An 18,384-nucleotide genomic window follows, 5' to 3' on the forward strand; every position below is an offset into this window, starting at 1 on the left:
ATATTTTTTTTAAATTGACATTTGTGAATCAAACTCATGAAATCAACTGTTTATGTGAAATTGTTGTTAAATCTAAGGGCTGAACCTGCAGATAAATGAAAACTAGATTTTTGCTATCCATTACATCATGGATATAGTAGGCAACAGACTTTTGTTGTAGTACTGTACATTTTATATTTTATTTACTGTCGTAGGCATAGTGGCCTAAAAGGTTAGGATTTTAAACCTTGTATAACCTGTATAGCCTATGCAGATGTTTGTGATCACATGAATGTGTAATTCCATCTTTGTGATGTTTATTAATTGTGTTTCCCTCCCAGCTTCAACTCAAGGGGATCACCAGTGTCATCTTCAAGGGCAAGAAGGACAGCTACCCACAGAGTGTCTCCCAACCCTATGTGGACACCAGGATCAGTCAGTATATAGTAGCACAGCGGTTCCCAAACTAGGGGTCGCAACACCATGCGGGGTCACCTGATATGAAAATGGGCTCGCAGGAGAATTTCCAAAATCCTGAGAATAAAATACGATATACAAATATATATAAAAATATACAGTATATATATATATATATATATACAGTACCAGTCAAAAGTTTGGACACACCTATTTATTCAAGGGTTTTTCATAATTTCTTTACTATTTTCTACATTGTAGAATAATAGTGACGACATCAGAACTATGAAATAACACGTATGGAATCATGTAGTAACTGTCACTTTGGCGTGAAGAGATTTGGGAGACAGGCGCAGGAATGCGTAATAGTTTTTAAAATTATGCCCAAATTACGGTGTGCTGTGTTAAGGCACAGGGACAAAGACCAAACAAACACGTAACAAAAACACAGGGTTCAAACCCAAACAAAAGAGCGAGGAGTACCTCGAATAAACGCGCACAATGATTAACACACGGGACGAGACCCGTAATCATCTGCGCAATCCACAAGGGCATGAAAGCCCAAAACACACAGCACAGGTACTCACACGCACCAACAGACATAGTAACAATAATCGACAGCACCATGGTGAACAAAGGGCACATTATACAAATACAATCAGTTGGAATAGGGGCCAGGTGTGCGCAATGAAAGTTCCAGAGGGATCCGTGACAGTAACCAAAAAAGTGTTGAACAAATCAAAACATATTTTAGATTTTTCTTTTTCTTCAAAGTAGACACCTTTTGCCTTGATGACAGCTTTGCACACTCTTGGCATTCTCTCAACCAGCTTCATGAGGAATGCTTTTCCAACAGTCTTGAAGGAGTTCCCACATATGCTGAGCTCTGCTTTTCCTTCACTCTGTAGTCCAACTCATCCCAAACCATCTCAATTGGGTTGAGGTTGGGTGATTGTGGAGGCCAGGTCATCTGATGCAACACTCCATCACTCTCCTTCTTTGTCAAATAGCCCTTACACAGCCTGGAGGTGTGTGTTTGGGTCATTGTCCTGTTGAAAAACAAATGATAGTCCCACTAAGCGGCAGGAAGCCTAGTGGTTAGAGCATTGGGCCAGTAACCGAAAGGTTGCTAGATTGAATCCTCGAGCTGACAAGGTAAAAATCTGTTGTTCTGCCCGTGAACAAGGCAGTTAACCCACTGTTCCTAGGCTGCCATTTTGAATAAGAATTTATTCTCAACTGACTTGCCTAGTTAAAACAATAAACACAAACCAGATGGGATGGTGTATCCCTGCAGAATGCTTTGGTAACCATGCTGGTTAAGTGTTTTCTAAATAAATCACTGACAGTGCTCGTGTTTCTTGGCCCAAGCAAGTCTCTTCTTCTTATTGGTGTCCTTTAGTAGAGGTTTCTTTGCAGCAATTCAAACATGAAGGCCTGATTCATGCAGTCTTCTCTGAACAGTTGATGTTGAGACGTGTCTGTTACTTGAACTCTGTGAAGCATTTATTTGGGATGCAATCTGAGGTACTGTTAACTCTAATGAACTCATCCTCTGCAGCAGAGGTAACTCTGGGTCTTCCTTTCCTGTGGCGGTCCTCATGAGAGCCAGTTTCATCATAGCGCTTGACGGTTTTTGTGACTGTACTTGAAGAAACTTTCAAAGTTCTTGAAATTTTCAGAATTGACTGACCTTCATGTCTTAAAGTAATGATGGACTGTCATTTCTCTTTGCTTATTTGAGCTGTCTTCTGTGTACCACCCTTATCTTGACACAACACAACTGATTGGCTCAAACACATTAAGAAGGAAAAAAATTCCACATATTAACTTTTAACAAGGCACACCTGTTAATTGAAATGCATTCCAGGTGACTACCTCATGAAGCTGGTTGAGAGAATGCCAAGAGTGTGCAAAGCTGTCATCAAGGCAAAGGGTGGCTACTTTGAAGAATATAAAATATATTTTGATTTGTTTAACACTCTTCTGGTTACTACATGATTCTATATGTGTTATTTCATAGTTTTGATGTACATCTCTACAATGTAGAAAATAGTCAAAATAAAGAAAAACCCTTGAATGAGTAGGTGTGTCCAAACTTTTGACTGGTACCATATATATATTACAATATCGTCTTTGTATCTCAAATTCATTGTAATGTGGTTAACCATAAAAATCAAAATGAAAATGATTCACATCTAAAAGATCAAATTCACACTTGACCGTTGTTCTTGAATCATTCCCACAGTGAATGTCTAGGCCTGCTACGCTGTGAAACCACACACTATTGATATTACCAGCCGCAATTGAAATGGTGAAAACAATGTGTGGGGTGACAGAGGCACAGAAACTCACATCAATACCGTTGCCAGATAACACTGTTAAACAAATAATTGATGCTATTGCTAGCAATCAAGAGGGACTCTTGACTCAAAAACTCCCCAGGTTATGCTCTCCGAATGGACGTTAACTGTGAGGTGCCGAGATGCCCATGCATTGACTTTGTTCGCTATACATGTCGGGGGATGCTATTCACAAGGACGCGCACGCCTGTTCGCAAACCTATGTGGAGATATGGGATCAGAGCATGACAATGTTCTATTTCACACCGAGGCTTGGTGGTTATCAAGAGGGAGTGTTGGAAAGATTTTTCGAATTGAGAGGGGAACTGTTGTCATTCACAATGGATGTAAAAAAAACAACAACAAAAAACAGACTTGGTTGACTTTGTAATGGAAATAAAATGTGTCTCCTTGCCTATGTAACAGACATATTTGGGAAACTGAACGAACCCAGGCATGCAGGGGAAATACAAAAACATTCAACAGTTGAGTGACCGAATCAGTGGATTCAGAGAAAGGAATTCTTATTGGAGAGTCTTTCAAAAGCAAACCATGCCCCATTCCCTCGGCTGTGCATGTTTCTAACAGAAAACAGCATCAGTAAGTGTCCCTCACGATTGATACCTGCTCCCCTCCAACATTTGGAAGAGCACATAGGGACCTACAGTGGCAAGAACAAGTATGTGACCCCTTTGGAATGATCTGGATTTCTGCATAAATTGGTCATCAAATTAGATCTGATCTTCATCTAAGTCGCAACAACAGACAAACACAGTCTGCTTAAACTAATAACACACAAATTATTGTATTTTTCTTGTCTATATTGAATAGATAATTTAAACATTCACTGTGTTTGTTGAAAAAAGTATGTGAACCCCTAGGCTAATGACTTCTCCATTAGCTAATTGGAGTCAGGAGTCAGCTAACCTGGAGTACAATCATTGAGACGAGATTGGAGATATTGCTTAGAGCTGCCCTGCCCTATAAAAAACACTCACAAAATTTGAGTTTACTATTCACACGAAGCATTGGCTGATGTGAACCATGCCACGAACAAAAGAGATCTCAGAAGACCTAAGATTAAGAATTGTTGACTGCATAAATCTGGAAAGGGTTACAAAAGTATCTCTAAAAGCCTTGATGTTCATCAGTCCACGGTAAGACAAGTTGTCTATAAATGGAGAAAGTTCAACACTGTTGCTACTCTCTCTAGGAGTGGCCGTCCTGCAAAGATGACTGCAAGAGCACAGCGCAGAATGCTCAATGAGGTTAAGAAGAATCTTAGTGTCAGCTAGTCTTAAAGAAATCTCTGGGACATGCTAACATCTCTGTTGACGAGTCTACGATACGTAAAACACTAAACAAGAATGGTATTCATGGGAGGACACCACGGAAGAAGCCACTACTGTCCAAAAAAAACTGTGCTGCACGTCTGATGTTCGCAAAAGAGCATCTGGATGTTCCACAGCGCTACTGGCATAAATATTCTGTGGACAGATTAAACTAAATTTGAGTTGTTTGGAAGGAACACACAACACTATGTGTGGAGAAAAAAAGGCACAGCACACTAACATCAAAACCTCATCCCAACTGTAAAGTATGGTGGAGGGAGCATCATGGTTTGGAGCTGCTTTGCTGCCTCATGACCCGGACAGCTTGCTGTCATCGATGGAAATATGAATTCCCAAGTTTATCAAGACATTTTGCGGGAGAATGTAAGGCTATCTGTCCGCCAATTGAAGCTCAACAGAAGTTGGGTGATGCAACAGGACAATGACCCAAAACGCAGAAGTAACTCAACAACAGAATGGCTTCAACAGAAGAAAATACGACTTCTGGAGTGGCCCAGTCAGAGTCCTGACCTCAACCCGATTGAGATGCTGTTGCATGACCTCGAGAGAAGTTCACACCAGACATCCCAAGAATATTGCAGTTTAAACAGTTTTGTAAAGAGGAATGGTTAAAAATTCCTCCTGACCATTGTGCAGGTCTGATGCGCAACTACAGAAACATTTGGTTGAGGTTATTGCTGCCAAAGTAGGGTCAACCAGTTATTAAAACCAAGGGTTCATATACTTTTCCCACCCTGCACTGTGAATGTTTACACGGTGTGTTTAATAAAGACATGAAAACGTATAATTGTTTGTGTGTTATTAGTTTAAGCAGACTGTATTTGTCTATTATTGTGACTTAGATGAAAATCAGATCAAATTTTATGACCAATTTATGCAGAAGTCCAGGTAACTCCAAAGGGTTCACATACTTTTTCTTGCCAATGTACTTCCCAATCTGTTTCAATGTGATCCTGGCTCGGCTGACATGCTGGTAAGTGAAATCGAACAGCTGATTGAGCTGTCATGTGACCAAATGCATTTACGGGTCACTACAGAGGAGTTTTGGTTCCTGACTCAACGGGAATACCCTGCCGCTTCCCTCTGAGTATTTATGTCGCATTCCAAACAACTGGGAACTCGGAAATCTCTGACTTCAGTGCGTTCAAGACAACTGGAAACTCGGAAAGAAACGAGCTCCGACTGGGATTTTCTTTTTTATAATGGTCATCCAACTCGGAATTCCAACTCGGGACCTCGGGCCTCTTTCTAGAGCTTCGGCTTTCCGACCTGAAGATCACCGACGTCATATTTTGACCTCGAGTTCCCAGTTGTCTTAAAAACACCATAAAACTTGTGGTAGGCTACCCTTCACCAGCTCATATCTGTGTGAAGCTGGATTCAGTGCTCTCTCCTGCATTAAACCAAATATTGATCCAGTTTGGATGTGACCTCAGAGATGAGGTGCGCACTGTTGATCACGCCCCTTGACTTTGAGAAGCTCCGACACGACATGCATCAAGCACACCCATCAAGCACACCCATCTCAGTAGTGGTGGTGAGATAAGAGACTAATTTGCAATTGACTGTCATAGCCCCATATTAAAATGTGATGGTGAGTTAAAAAGACAATCAGAAACACTGTTAGAATGTTTTTCAATTGACTGCCATAGCCCCAAATAAACAAGTTAACACCGGCTGTTAATTACATATTTTTTTTCACCAGGTTGGGGTCGCAGGAATTTTCAGTTATCAAAATGGGGTTGTGGGCCATAAAAGTTTGGAAACCCCTGTAGTAGTGGATAGTATCTGTGTATTATGTGGTGTCTAACTTAAACTTGTATTTTAGGGTCAAATGCCACATTTTGCACTATGTTCTATTTTCAGGTGATCAGGACATAAATATGAAGGTCCTGCAGATGATTCACCATGAAGGGATCAAGGTAATCAAGACACTTGTGTTGCAGTGTGTCCTTGGCACTTAAAACTCATAGAAAGATTGTTTCAATCATTTAAAAATATTTTCTCTCTTTTTCTCTCCTGTTCCCTCTCTCACTCTCGTACTTTTACACCATCTCTCTTCTCTCTCGCCCCTCTCTCCCACCATCTTTCTTCTCTCTCTCTTTGCAGTACAGCATACCAATAGTGAAGTATGACAGGAATGGATTTAAAGCCCGACCTCGGCAGCTCATCCTCACACAGACTGCTGCCTATGTGGTGGATGATGCCAAGATCAAGCAGAGAGTGCTGCACACTACTCTGAAAGGTGAGCATCCAGCATGCTGTGGATGGGATGGATGGGGTTCTAGCGTGTCTGATCTCTCTTGCGAAATAGATTTGATCTCAATTGAGACGAATCTTAACTTCCATTTAAGTCACATTTTCACAATGGATTACTAGGTGAAAATTCTACTTAAGTGGAAGTTGGGATTCTCCCCAATGAGACTAATGTGGATAAATACTGGTTGTATAGAATAGATTTGGTTTTAAAGTGTACTGACCTGTGTGAGTGCTGCTTACTCCATTACAGGTGTGTCGGTCAGTACCTTGAGTGATGGCGTCATCATTTTCCATATTGCAAGTGAAGACGATAAGCAGAAGGTAAAGGAGGACACGGTCTCCACACGCTCACACAACGTATAGTATAATAGCTTGGTAATGTCCGTGTAGTGCCTCTGTTATTCAAGTGATTCTAACCAGGAACCGCTCCAAATGGAATCCGATGTGCATCCAAAATGGCGCCCTATTACATATAGTGCACTGCGTGCCCTGGTCAAAAGTATTGCACTATACAGGGAATAGAATGCCATTTCAGACACAGCCCTAATGCTATCCAATGTGTCCTGACCTCGTGTGTCCAGGGGGACCTAATCATGCAGTGTGACCACCTGTTTGAAGCGTTGACCAAACTCAGCGTGGTTGCCAACAAGCAGAGCGCCATCAACGTGGTCCAGGGCAGGTAAGGCTGTGGCTGACAGGGTTGATTCTGGGAGTTCTAGTCCGATGGATCAAGAGGCCAGATGAGCTTACTTACGAATGTTATTTAATTTAGGATAGTCCTCTCAGTAACACTTGCCAGTGTTCTCCAAGGAGTCCTGGGTGAATATGACTATGATATGTGGTTATTTTTTAGCGTCAAGTTTCAGATGCAGGCGGGGAAAGAGGGCATTGTGGAATTCAGCAGTGGCCAGGAGTCCATGGTGTACAAGGACAAGAATGGACATCTCATGGTGGTGAGTGATGCTGTTACTGCTGCTGAGAGGGGCCTGGTTGCCTGTTCCCAGACCTGTTTGTGCTGTTTTGGCCAACTCCTATGGCTATTGCCACGTAATTTGCCTCAGATCTGGGACCAGGCTCGTGCACAGCTGGTTAGAATCACATGCTTTCTGCCGACTTTTATTTTAGCTGCTAGAAGAATACTTTTTTTATTGTCCACACAAAGTAGAACGTTTCCTTTGGCTTCCCAGTGGCATTATACACGGAACAGAACAGAACAGACAAACAAGTATTGAAATGACTGTGATCGCATTGATATGATCTCAAACATAGGAAACGTTAACAAATGTTTGGAGTAAGATGCAGTTGTTGTATGTTTTTTTATGAGGGCATGCACTACCTTGTGTTATGGACATACTGTGAACCATACAAAAAGGAATGCGGAGTCCTTTTTGCAGCAGGCAGCTCCAGGATGGTGTTCATTAGGCACCAAACGGAAGAAAATGGACTGAAACAAAGAGGGACTACCGTGTCCAATAGGAATCTTTCATTTAATTGCAAGGGTTTTCAAATGTTTTCTGTTACGTCCCCTAATTAACACAATGCAGGTGATCAACACATGCAGGCTGAACGAATGACATATTTGTCACTCTAGGTTTCCACTCGGACCAGGGCTCGATGACCTGTGCAGGGTCCAGGACAGAGAGACACACTAAGGAGAGGATGGACAGGCTCCCAGGAGACAGACACATCATCTGGATTAGACCAAGAATTTTGCTCTTGTATTGCCTGATTCCAGATCTGTTTGTGCACAACACAAACTCAATAGCCAGTTGCAAGACCCCACAAACAAATCTAGGATCAGGCTGGTTTTTGTTAGAGATGAAAACCCAAAAAATACCTACAGCTGTTGCTTTCAGAAAACCCTAAATTGCAAATGTACAAACCATTGAATCAATATATTTAATGTCAATCAGGCGGAGCTCTTAAGAAAATATATTTCAGTTCTTCTTATGCACCAATCCTGTGTGATAGAATTGACTGGAGCCAACCAAGTGTTCATTTAAAGACATGTTCCGGTACTTTGGCGACTAAGAAAGTATTTTTTAAACCTCCCACATTGGGCTGAATGTGTCAATGTGTAGTTCATACATTAATAATCTATGAGCAGAATTAGTCTTACCTCAATTAGCCAAGAAATTCCTAGTTTGAAAGCGACTTTTCTTGAAGCTGTTTTCCCTAAATTTATCCTCACGTGGCCAGCCACCTAGCAATTTGAGTTCTAGCCAATGAGCTTGCATTTGAGTGACAGCGTTATCCAACAAAGTTGCAGGGCGGGCTCAGTGGACACAGCAGAGAGAAATGACGTCGTGCACATACAGTATGTGACATATTATGCCATTTTCAGGGACCACTTTTGGCTCATGAGCGCTACTTCCATAACTACTGACTAATGAGTATACAAAAGTACCGGAGAATCTCTTTAAGGGACCCAAGAAAAGCACAAACCTGTGTCATGTCTATGATCTACCACACACACTTGTATATTTCTGTTTGTGAATTCAAGGCTAAGGGAGCCTTATGTGTCTGCTGGTTTAGTTTTTCAGATGTAAGTACTATATTCACATTACAGTGTTGTTGAATTCAGAGCAAAGTGTACTACTCTCTAAAATAGTACATTATATATTTTTGTACTATAGCAACCGTCAGGATAGGAATCATTGATTTTGCAACAAAGTCATGTGTATCATCATTTTGTATTTCAACCAACATTCAAACGAAATTAGAAAAATAAAATCACAACATTGTGGAATTCTTTAATTTATTTGATAAGGTATCTACAAACATGTAAAACATTGAAATGCGGTACATCTGTAGACAGATGTCTTCACAAGTATTGTTTCCTAAAAGAGAACACATGTGGACATACAATTACATTCCTTAATGAATACCCTAAGCAGGTCTAAATGATCTGCCTGTCAAAAGCTTGTAGGAGAGCTCTCTTCCTTGGGGGGGGGTAGAGCTTTAGTTTCAACCATTCTTTTCAGCCTTGGAGCTCCATCATTCAATCAACCCGGATAACACTTCACAGCTCAAGTTCTTCCCTTGTAAGTAATCACTTACATGGCAAGAAGGGACATTGGGTTAAATGGGAAATCATATGAAAATAAAAAGAGGTTGTGGGAGAGTAGAGGTACTCTATTGTATGATATATTTTTAAATCGACTAAATATTGACTGATATTCAATAGCGTGAATAAAAAAATGCAACGAAAATCGTTGGAAATTGATTTAAGGCTGCGAGCAGCGACACTGTCTCTGACTCAATACTGCCCCCTAGTGGACTTCTATTGTAGAACACCTGATTGACAGCCATCATACAGCTTCTTCAAACACTTACAAGACTTTTCTTTCAAAACATCCAAAAACTCAGCGACAAACGTTGCATTCTTCTGGTTGCATTATAGCAAGGACCAAAGAGCACGATGCTGACATCGCAATTCCCTCCAGTATAACAACTGACATTTCCATTACACACATTTCCAGTCCCATTCACAATCCTATTTACATTCACGCACAGTAGTAAAACAAATCATCACCTCCAAACTCTGCAACCACCAACCGACAGATGAGGGAAAACAAAAAAATCCTCAGAGCACTACACACAGCAAGATGGCCTACAAATGAACACACGTGAAACAACTTCATCACATCACACTAAGCTTCAACTCGTCTCTCATCCTCAGCAGTGAGCTCCTGCTGTGGGGGACGGGTGAGAGTAGGAGTGGGGAAGAAGAAGGAGAAGCGCTGGAAGTAAGGCACAGAAGTGTTCCACTGAGTCCAGGGACATACATTCAGGGCCGGGCTTTGGATGGTCGAGGTCAGTCGGGGGTTACTGGTGGTGTGTGTGGTCGTCGGGCCGCTTGACGTGGATCCTGCGCACCCTGTCAATGCGCTCCTCGTCTCCGTCCAGATGGCGCGAGCAGCCGGGCGACACCCCCTGTGGCCTCCAGCAGAGCGTTGTCGGGAGCCCTCCCGTCCTGGGACTCGTACAGCAGGATGTTGAGGGTCTCCTCGTAGATCCGCGCCTCAGGGAACTCCACATGGAACGGTAGGGGAGTGGATATATATGGGTATTATGTTATCTGAACGTAAAGTACGCCTGTACTTCGTTAAAAAGCAAATGTCACAACGGCATATTAAAGTACTCTATTTTATACTAACAGAAGGTTAGAGACAACCAACTCATAAATTGAGGTAATTTACTAAAGAAGAAGTGGAATCAGTTCTGTCATCAGAGACGGAAGTACATGATGTACCTGCAGAGTTTGTGCTGATTAAAATATCTTAATGATGACATCCCACCATAAGCCGTCCCAGAGTATGATTCACTTGCGTTACCTTGGTGGCGTAGACGATAGAGGTGCAGCACACCTCGGCGGTCTTGCGGCCCTGGCCATAGAAGGACCAGCAGCAGATCTTGTCTCCGATCACGTCCTTGATGAAGACAGCTTGTTAAACAGCTCGATGTTCTTCAACATCGAGAGTTAGAGTCAGAGTTACTGCCTGGAGGGAAGGAAGGGGAAGCCTGGTTGGTGATAATGGGTCGCTTTCCATGCCGACTATATTGCAGACACGCTATTGCCTTCGCAGCAACAACCGGCTGCGCGTCACATCGACTATGCTGTCGGACATCAGATTGCTATATCAAATGACGTGGCTAGGTGATATCTTGTGAGATCTGGCAGATTTTTCACTTGACATTTACAGTTGAAGTCGGAAGTTTACATACACTTAAGTTGGAGTCATTAAAATTCGTTTTTCAACCACTCAGCAAGTTTCTTGTTAACAAACTATAGTTTTGGCAAGTCGGTTAGGACATCTACTTTGTGCATGGCACAAGTAATCTTTCCAACAATTGTTTACAGACAGATTATTTCACTTATAATTCCCTGTATCACAATTCCAGTGGGTCAGAAGTTTACATACACTAAGTTGACTGTGCCTATAAACAGCTTGGAAAATTCCAGAAAATGTCATGGCATTAGAAGCTTCTGATAGGCTAATTGACATCATTTGAGTCAATTGGAGGTGTACCTGTGGATGTATTTCAAAGCCCACCTTCAAACTCAGTGCCTCTTCGCTTGACATCATGGGAAAAATCTAAAGAAATCAGCCAAGTCCTCAGAAAAAAAAATTGTAGACCTCCACAAGTCTGGTTCATCCTTGGTAGAAATTTAGTGAAGGTACCACGTTCATCTGTACAAACAATAGTACGCAATAGATGTCGACCGATTATGATTTTTCAACGCCGATACCGATTATTGGAGGACCAAAAAAAAGCCGATACCAATTAATCGGCCAATTTTTTGTTTTTTTTATAGTAATAATGACAATTACAACAATACTGAATGAACACTTATTTTAACTTAATATAATACATCAATAAAATCAATTTAGCCTCAAATAAATAATGAAACATGTTCAATTTGGTTTAAATAATGCAAAAACAGTGTTGGAGAAGAAAGTAAAAGTACAATATGTGCCATGTAAAAAAGCTAACGTTGAAGTTCCTTGCTCAGAACATGAGAACATATGAAAGCTGGTTGTTCCTTTTAACATGAGTCTTCAATATCCCCAGTTAAGAAGTTTTAGGTTGTAGTTGTTATAGGAATTATAGGACTATTTCTCTCTATACAATTTGTATTTCATATACCTTTGACTATTGGATATTCTTATAGGCACTTTAGTATTGCCAGTGTAACAGTATAGCTTCCGTCCCTCTCCTCGCTCCTACCTGGGCTCGAACCAGGAACACCGACAACAACCACCCTCGAAGCAGCGTTACCCATGCAGAGCAAGGGGAACAACTACTCCAAGTCCCAGAGCGAGTGACGTTTGAAACGCTATTAGCACGCACCCCGCTAACTAGCTAGCCATTTCACATCGGTTACACCAGCCTAATCTTGGGAGTTGATAGGCTTGAAGTCATAAACAGCTCAATGCTTGAAGCATTGCGAAGAGCTGCTGGCAAAACGCACAAAAGTGCTGTTTGAATGAATGCTTACGAGCCTGCTGGTGCCTACCACCGCTCAGTCAGACTGCTCTATCAAATCATAGACTTAATTATAACATAGTAACACACAGAAATACGAGCCGTAGGTCATTAATATGGTCCAATCCGGAAACTATCATCTCGAAAACAAAACGTTTATTCTTTCAGTGAAATACGGAACCGTTCCGTATTTTATCTAACGGGTGGCATCCATAAGTCTAAATATTCCTGTTACATTGCACAACCTTCAATGTTATGTCATAATTAAAAATTAAAATTCTGGCAAATTAGTTCGCAACGAGTCAGGCGGCCCAAAATGTTGCATATACCCTGACTCTGCGTGCAATGAATGCAAGAGAAGTGACAATTTCACCTGGTTAATATTGCCTGCTAAGCTTGATTTCTTTTAGCTAAATATGCAGCTTAAAAAATATATACTTCTGTGTATTGATTTTAAGAAAGGCATTGATGTTTATGGTTAGGTACCGTCGTGCAATTATTGTGCTTTTTTGCAAATGCGCTTTTGTTAAATCATCCCGTTTGGCGAAGTTGGCTGTCTTTGTTATGAAGAAATAGTCTTCACACAGTTCGCAACGAGCCAGGCGGCCCAAACTGCTGCATATACCCTGATTCTGTTGCAAGAGAAGTGACACAATTTTCCTAGTTAAAAGAAATTCATGTTAGCAGGCAATATTAACTAAATATGCAGGTTTAAAAATATATACTTGTGTATTGATTTTAAGAAAGGCATTGACGTTTATGGTTAGGTACACGTTAGAGCAACGACAGTCCTGTTTCGCGAATGCGCAACGCTGGTCACGCTAGATAAACTAATAATATCATCAACCATGTGTAGTTAACTAGTGATTATGATTGATTGATTGTTTTTTATAAGATATGTTTAATGCTAGCTAGCAACTTACCTTGGCTTCTTACTGCATTCGCGTAACAGGCAGGTTCCTCGTGGAGTGCAATGTAAAGCAGGTGGTTAGAGCGTTGGACTAGTTAATCGTAAGGTTGCAAGATTGAATCCCCGAGCTGACAAGGTAAAAATCTGTCATTCTGCCCCTGAACAAGGCAGTTAACCCACTGTTCCTAGGCCGTCATTGAAAATAAGAATGTGTTCTTAACTTACTTGCCTAGTTAAATAAAGGTGTAAAAAAATAAATAAATAAGGAAAACTTGAAATTGGCCCTAATTAATTGGCCATTCAGATTAATCGGTCGACCTCTAGTACGCAAGTATAAACACCATGGAACCACGCAGCCGTCATACCACTCAGGAAAGAGACGCATTCTGTCTCCTAGAGATGAACGTACTTTGGTGCGAAAAGTGCAAATCAATCCCAGAACAGCAGCAAAGGATCCTGTGAAGATGCTGGAGGAAAAAGGTACAAAAGTATCTATATCCACAGTAAAACGAGTCCTATATCGACATAACCTGAAAGGCAGCTCAGCAAGGAAGAAGCCACTGCTCCAAAACTGTCATAAAAAAGCCAGACTACGGTTTGCAACTGCACATGGGGACAAAGATCGTACTTTTTGGAGAAATGTCCACTGGTCTGATGAAACAAAAATAGAACTGTTTGGCCATAATGACCATTGTTTTGTTTGGAGGAAAAAGGGGGATGCTTGCAACCCGAAGAACGCCATCCCAACCGTGAAGCACGGGTGTGGCAGCATCATGTTGTGGTGGTGCTTTGCTGCAGGAGGGACTGGTGCACTTCACAAAAGAGATGGCATCATGAGGACGGAAAATTATGTGGATATATTGAAGCAACATCTCAAGACATCAGTTAGGAAGTTAAAGCTTGGTGGCAAATAAATGGGTCTTCCAAATGGACAATGACCCCAAGCATACTTTCAAAGTTGTGGTAAAATGGCTAAAGGACAACAAAGTCAAGGTATTGGAGGGGCCATCACAAAGCCCTGACCTCAATCCCATAGAAAATGTGGGCAGAACTGAAAAAGCGTGTGCGAGCAAGGACGCCTACAAACCTGACTCAGTTACACCAGCTCTATCAGGAGGAATGGGCCAAAATCCACCCAACTTATTGTGGGAAGCTTGTGGAAGGCTACCCAAAACGTTTGACCCAAGTTAAACAATTCAAAAGGCAACGCTACCAAATACTAATTGAGTGTATGTAAACTTCTGACCCACTGGGAATGTGATGAAAGAAATAAAAGCTGAAATAAATCATTCTCTCTACTATTATTCTGACATTTCACATTCTTAAAATCAAGTGGTGATCCTAACTGACCTAAGACGGGGAATTTTTTACTGGGATTAAATGTCAGGAATTGTGAAAACTGAGTTTAAATGTATTTGGCTCAGGTGTATGAAAACTTCAGACTTCAACAGAACCATAGTTCACTGCCAATCTGTCTTTATAGATGCAAGAGTCTCACCTGGTGTAGGAGTATTTATTGTTGCTTCTGTTGTATAACAGTTTGACAGTAGGCTGTGTAGAGACAAAACAACAGAGGAAGATGTCAGTAAAATTTCAATATGTGAGATCTTCCCTAGTAAATACTGGACGTGTCCTTCACTCTGATGCCTGACTCAGTCAACAATACCTTATTAGAGGTGGCAATGAGTCTCTGTTCTTCCTTCGATGATGTCACCAGGGGAACTTTACAGAACGGCTCGTACGACTCTTTGTTCTAGAACACCAATAAAAACATGAGTCATACTTGGACGGTAAAGACAGATTTAGTCTAGAATCAATAAGAATTTGGACATAGGTCCTCTAACAGATTGGGTGGGTTGGCTGGGCCAGTAACGGTGTATTTGTAGTAGGTAGAGGCAGTGGGAGGAAGTAGAGCTAGACAAAGGCAGAGTGTGGGTGCAGGGATGAGACTTCGACTATTTCACACCATTGTGCCAACCAAAACCGTACTGGCGCTGATATTTTCCTTTTGACATGGTCCTTTCCACCACGATTCAAGCAACTATGGTGGCTGCATAACCAAGCCAGTGCAGTGCAGCTTGGCTCAGCTCAGTAGTGTGAAAAGGGTGTAAAGAGGTGTGACAGGAGAAAAGACCCGTCTTGAGGGGGAGGGTACCTGAAGGGCAGCCTGACACTCATCAGCCAGGCCCTGGACCAGATAGTACTTGGACCCAGCATCTCCTCAGTCTCCATACGACTCTCTGGGAGTGGCACCGCTCCATCTCTCAGGTAGTTCAGAATTGTCCCAAAGTGTTTCCCACACCGGTCAATCAAGTTCCAGCCTAGAAAGGGACAAGCACCAGATTAGAGACCACTTTCATTTGTAATTAGTGTATGGGGGCAATTCCACAGTAGTGATGCTAAGACTCTGGGTTCTCGCTTTAAAAATGTATCACACACCAAAAACAATGTTTGCTATGCTAAACAAACCATACAACTCTATGCACAAGGACGACTTTGAACAATTTCCACAGAAAGTTTTACCAACACATTTACTTAAAGAACAGTGCAGATGCAAAGTTTGATAATAGAATGATGGCACCAATATCACAAACCATCACTCTTCTTAAAGTAAATGTGTTTTTGAAAAATGTCTGGAAATTGTTAAAAGTAGTCATTGTGCATAGAGTTTTATGGTTGGTTTAACTCTGCAATCATTGATTTTTGTTTCACATACATTTTAAAGTGAAAAAGCTGAGACTCAGCGTCACTCTGTTCCTCAAGAATTGCCCATAGCCAACTCCTAGGCTCGTTGTCATGCTGGTCTTGACTCTTGACAATTAATATTTAGGAGTTGGCAAAACAGCACAAACAGACCTCGTACCAGGATAGCAAAATACAGAAGCATGTTACAAAGACTCCTCACTCAGACACTCTGGATCCCTCCAACCATGTGTTGTGGTGCCACTGACGTCTGATAGATACAGTACCACTGTCTGTGAGGACCTCCATCCTGCCGCTGAACATGGCCTTGAGCATGGTGTCCTGCTTTGTGAGGGTCTGCATGGTGGTGTAGTAGAGCGCCCCGCCCACGTTCAGCTTCACATACTTGGAGCTGGGACTGGATCACTTGAAGGAGGTGGTCCGGGTTGTAGCCGCTGGCACTGCCGAGCTCACCACGCGCTCTCCTGACATCTCTTCCTGTAAACCCACATTGACCGCAAGCTTCAAGACTTGAGATCTGAAAGGATTAGCTAGATACAGTAGGTAGGACCTGCTATGGCCTAACCCAAAACCAATTTGATTCTCAATTCTCACAGTTGGTTGTCTCCCCAGTTTGTTGCCTTGCCACGTACCCTCCACTCACCGAATGGCAGCTAACTTTTGTTCTGGCAAGATCACAGGTCATACATAACCAGAGCTTTATATTCTAGACATAACTAGACGACTCCCAGCTACAGGATAACACATTCATTGTAGCGCCTATTGACGATAATACCTTCTGGCCGGGGTTGGCCGCAGGTGTTGTTAAAAGAGCCCCAACGTTCGTTCTGAACGTTAAAACGCATCGCTTACAGTACGGTTTTGGAAACATAAGGAACGTATCTTTAAAATCAGCACACCTTTATAGGGTTAGTGTTCCCACGCGGCCATATTTCCATGTTACAGCGCTTGTTTCTGGAAACGGGGAAGACAGTGGACGACCTGTTCTAACTAACTTAGCTATCTGCATCTCCGAACACTTGTGTGTAAATGGAATAGAAGCCACAAATGTGTTGTCACTGAAAAATACTATCAGCTTCAAGTGTTAAAACAATGTATAGTAACTGTGTATTTTGCATTTGTGAAATTATTTTGACGTGATATAAAAGAACCACACAGTACCGCAAATGAGAACCGAATCATGTTTAGATGGAATATTTGGCTGTTTTGGCTTCCAGGGCCAATTCGCCCTTTAAACAGAACATGTAAGGTCCAATACTGGGCTAAACCAAGAAGACTAGCTAATAAATAATCGGCTAGTCTGACGTTAGCTAACTAACGTTGGGCCAAAGAGACAAGAATGTCCACATTTGACAAATGAGTGATCATTGATTCAATTGTTTTTTATTCCCGAAAGTGCTAGCTAACTACCATGTGATTTAGAACAATAACATTATTCAGTCATATCTACCACAGAACCCACCCCCAACAGATTTAGGTAATCTAGCACCAGCCTGAGTCAGGAATCACCCACTCCCGGACACTAGTATTTTGCCAGCTGAACTTCTTCTTCTTATGTGATGAGGTTTAACGGCGGTTTGCATTCAACTAATGCCGCATTACCGCCACCTACTAGACTGGAGTATAACTCCCTTATACTTTGCTTGAAAAAATAAATAAACAAATACCCTACAATCTACAACACTCACAAAAAAATAAAAATAAAATAATAATGTTAAAAAATAACACCACCCTACTCCACTATTTAAATCTATTTAGTCCTACTTCAGGCCAACAACCTAAAAGGATGGGACAACCCCACCTTAACACACGCTGTAACTTTTCTGATGTCAAGTCTCGCACACCCAAATACCTCTCTGCAGCTGCCACCACAACCTCAATTTTCTGCGAGTTACATTCCATCCCTGCAGTACAGTTGATAACCATAGCTATAAATGCCAAAAATCCAATCTTACTGAAACATATATAACTTGTTGGCCTCTCCCTCTGTGCTGGTACAGATCTACTACTCACACCACTCCTCTCAGGATCCCCTGAGAGGAGTGGTGTGAGTAGTAGATCTGTACCAGCATTGTACCAGGATTAACACATACCACTACTTTCCCTAATGCTACACATTCCTTTGTCTCATGACCTTCTGCACACTTCTAACCTCTCCTTCCAGACTCATATTAAGCATCTCCAATCCAAAATTAAATCTAGAATCAGCTTCCTATTTCGCAACAAAGCCTCTTTCACTCATGCTGCCAAACATACCCTCGTAAAACTGACTATCCTACCGATCCTTGACTTCAGCGATGTCATTTACAAAATTGGCTCCAACACTCTACTCAGCAAATTGGATGTAGTCTATCACAGTGCCATCCGTTTTGTTACTAAAGCCCCATATACTACCCACCACTGCGACCTGTATGCTCTCGTTGGCTGGCCC

General features: G+C 41.8%; 2 protein-coding genes and 1 pseudogene across 2 annotated transcripts in view; 1 reads left to right on the forward strand and 2 right to left on the reverse strand.

Annotated features, from left to right (window-relative positions):
• Positions 1-8,891, forward strand: part of LOC111958099 (unconventional myosin-Ih-like) — a 28,447-nt gene extending 19,556 nt beyond the window's left edge. The window contains exons 13-19 of the mRNA XM_023979285.2: positions 321-414; positions 5,957-6,012; positions 6,200-6,335; positions 6,600-6,670; positions 6,931-7,028; positions 7,203-7,302; positions 7,941-8,891. Of these exons, the coding sequence (XP_023835053.1) occupies positions 321-414; positions 5,957-6,012; positions 6,200-6,335; positions 6,600-6,670; positions 6,931-7,028; positions 7,203-7,302; positions 7,941-7,967 (582 nt within the window). The 3' untranslated portion in view covers positions 7,968-8,891. The remainder of the gene's footprint in view (positions 1-320; positions 415-5,956; positions 6,013-6,199; positions 6,336-6,599; positions 6,671-6,930; positions 7,029-7,202; positions 7,303-7,940) is intronic.
• The window catches only part of LOC111958123 (COP9 signalosome complex subunit 7b), a 158,699-nt gene that overhangs the window by 41,483 nt on the left and 98,832 nt on the right, over positions 1-18,384 (reverse strand). The window lies entirely within an intron of this gene.
• Positions 9,198-17,490, reverse strand: LOC111958127 (BTB/POZ domain-containing adapter for CUL3-mediated RhoA degradation protein 3-like; annotated as a pseudogene).

The sequence above is a fragment of the Salvelinus sp. IW2-2015 genome, linkage group LG33, assembly GCF_002910315.2.
Source record: "Salvelinus sp. IW2-2015 linkage group LG33, ASM291031v2, whole genome shotgun sequence".
NCBI lineage: Eukaryota > Metazoa > Chordata > Actinopteri > Salmoniformes > Salmonidae > Salvelinus > Salvelinus sp. IW2-2015.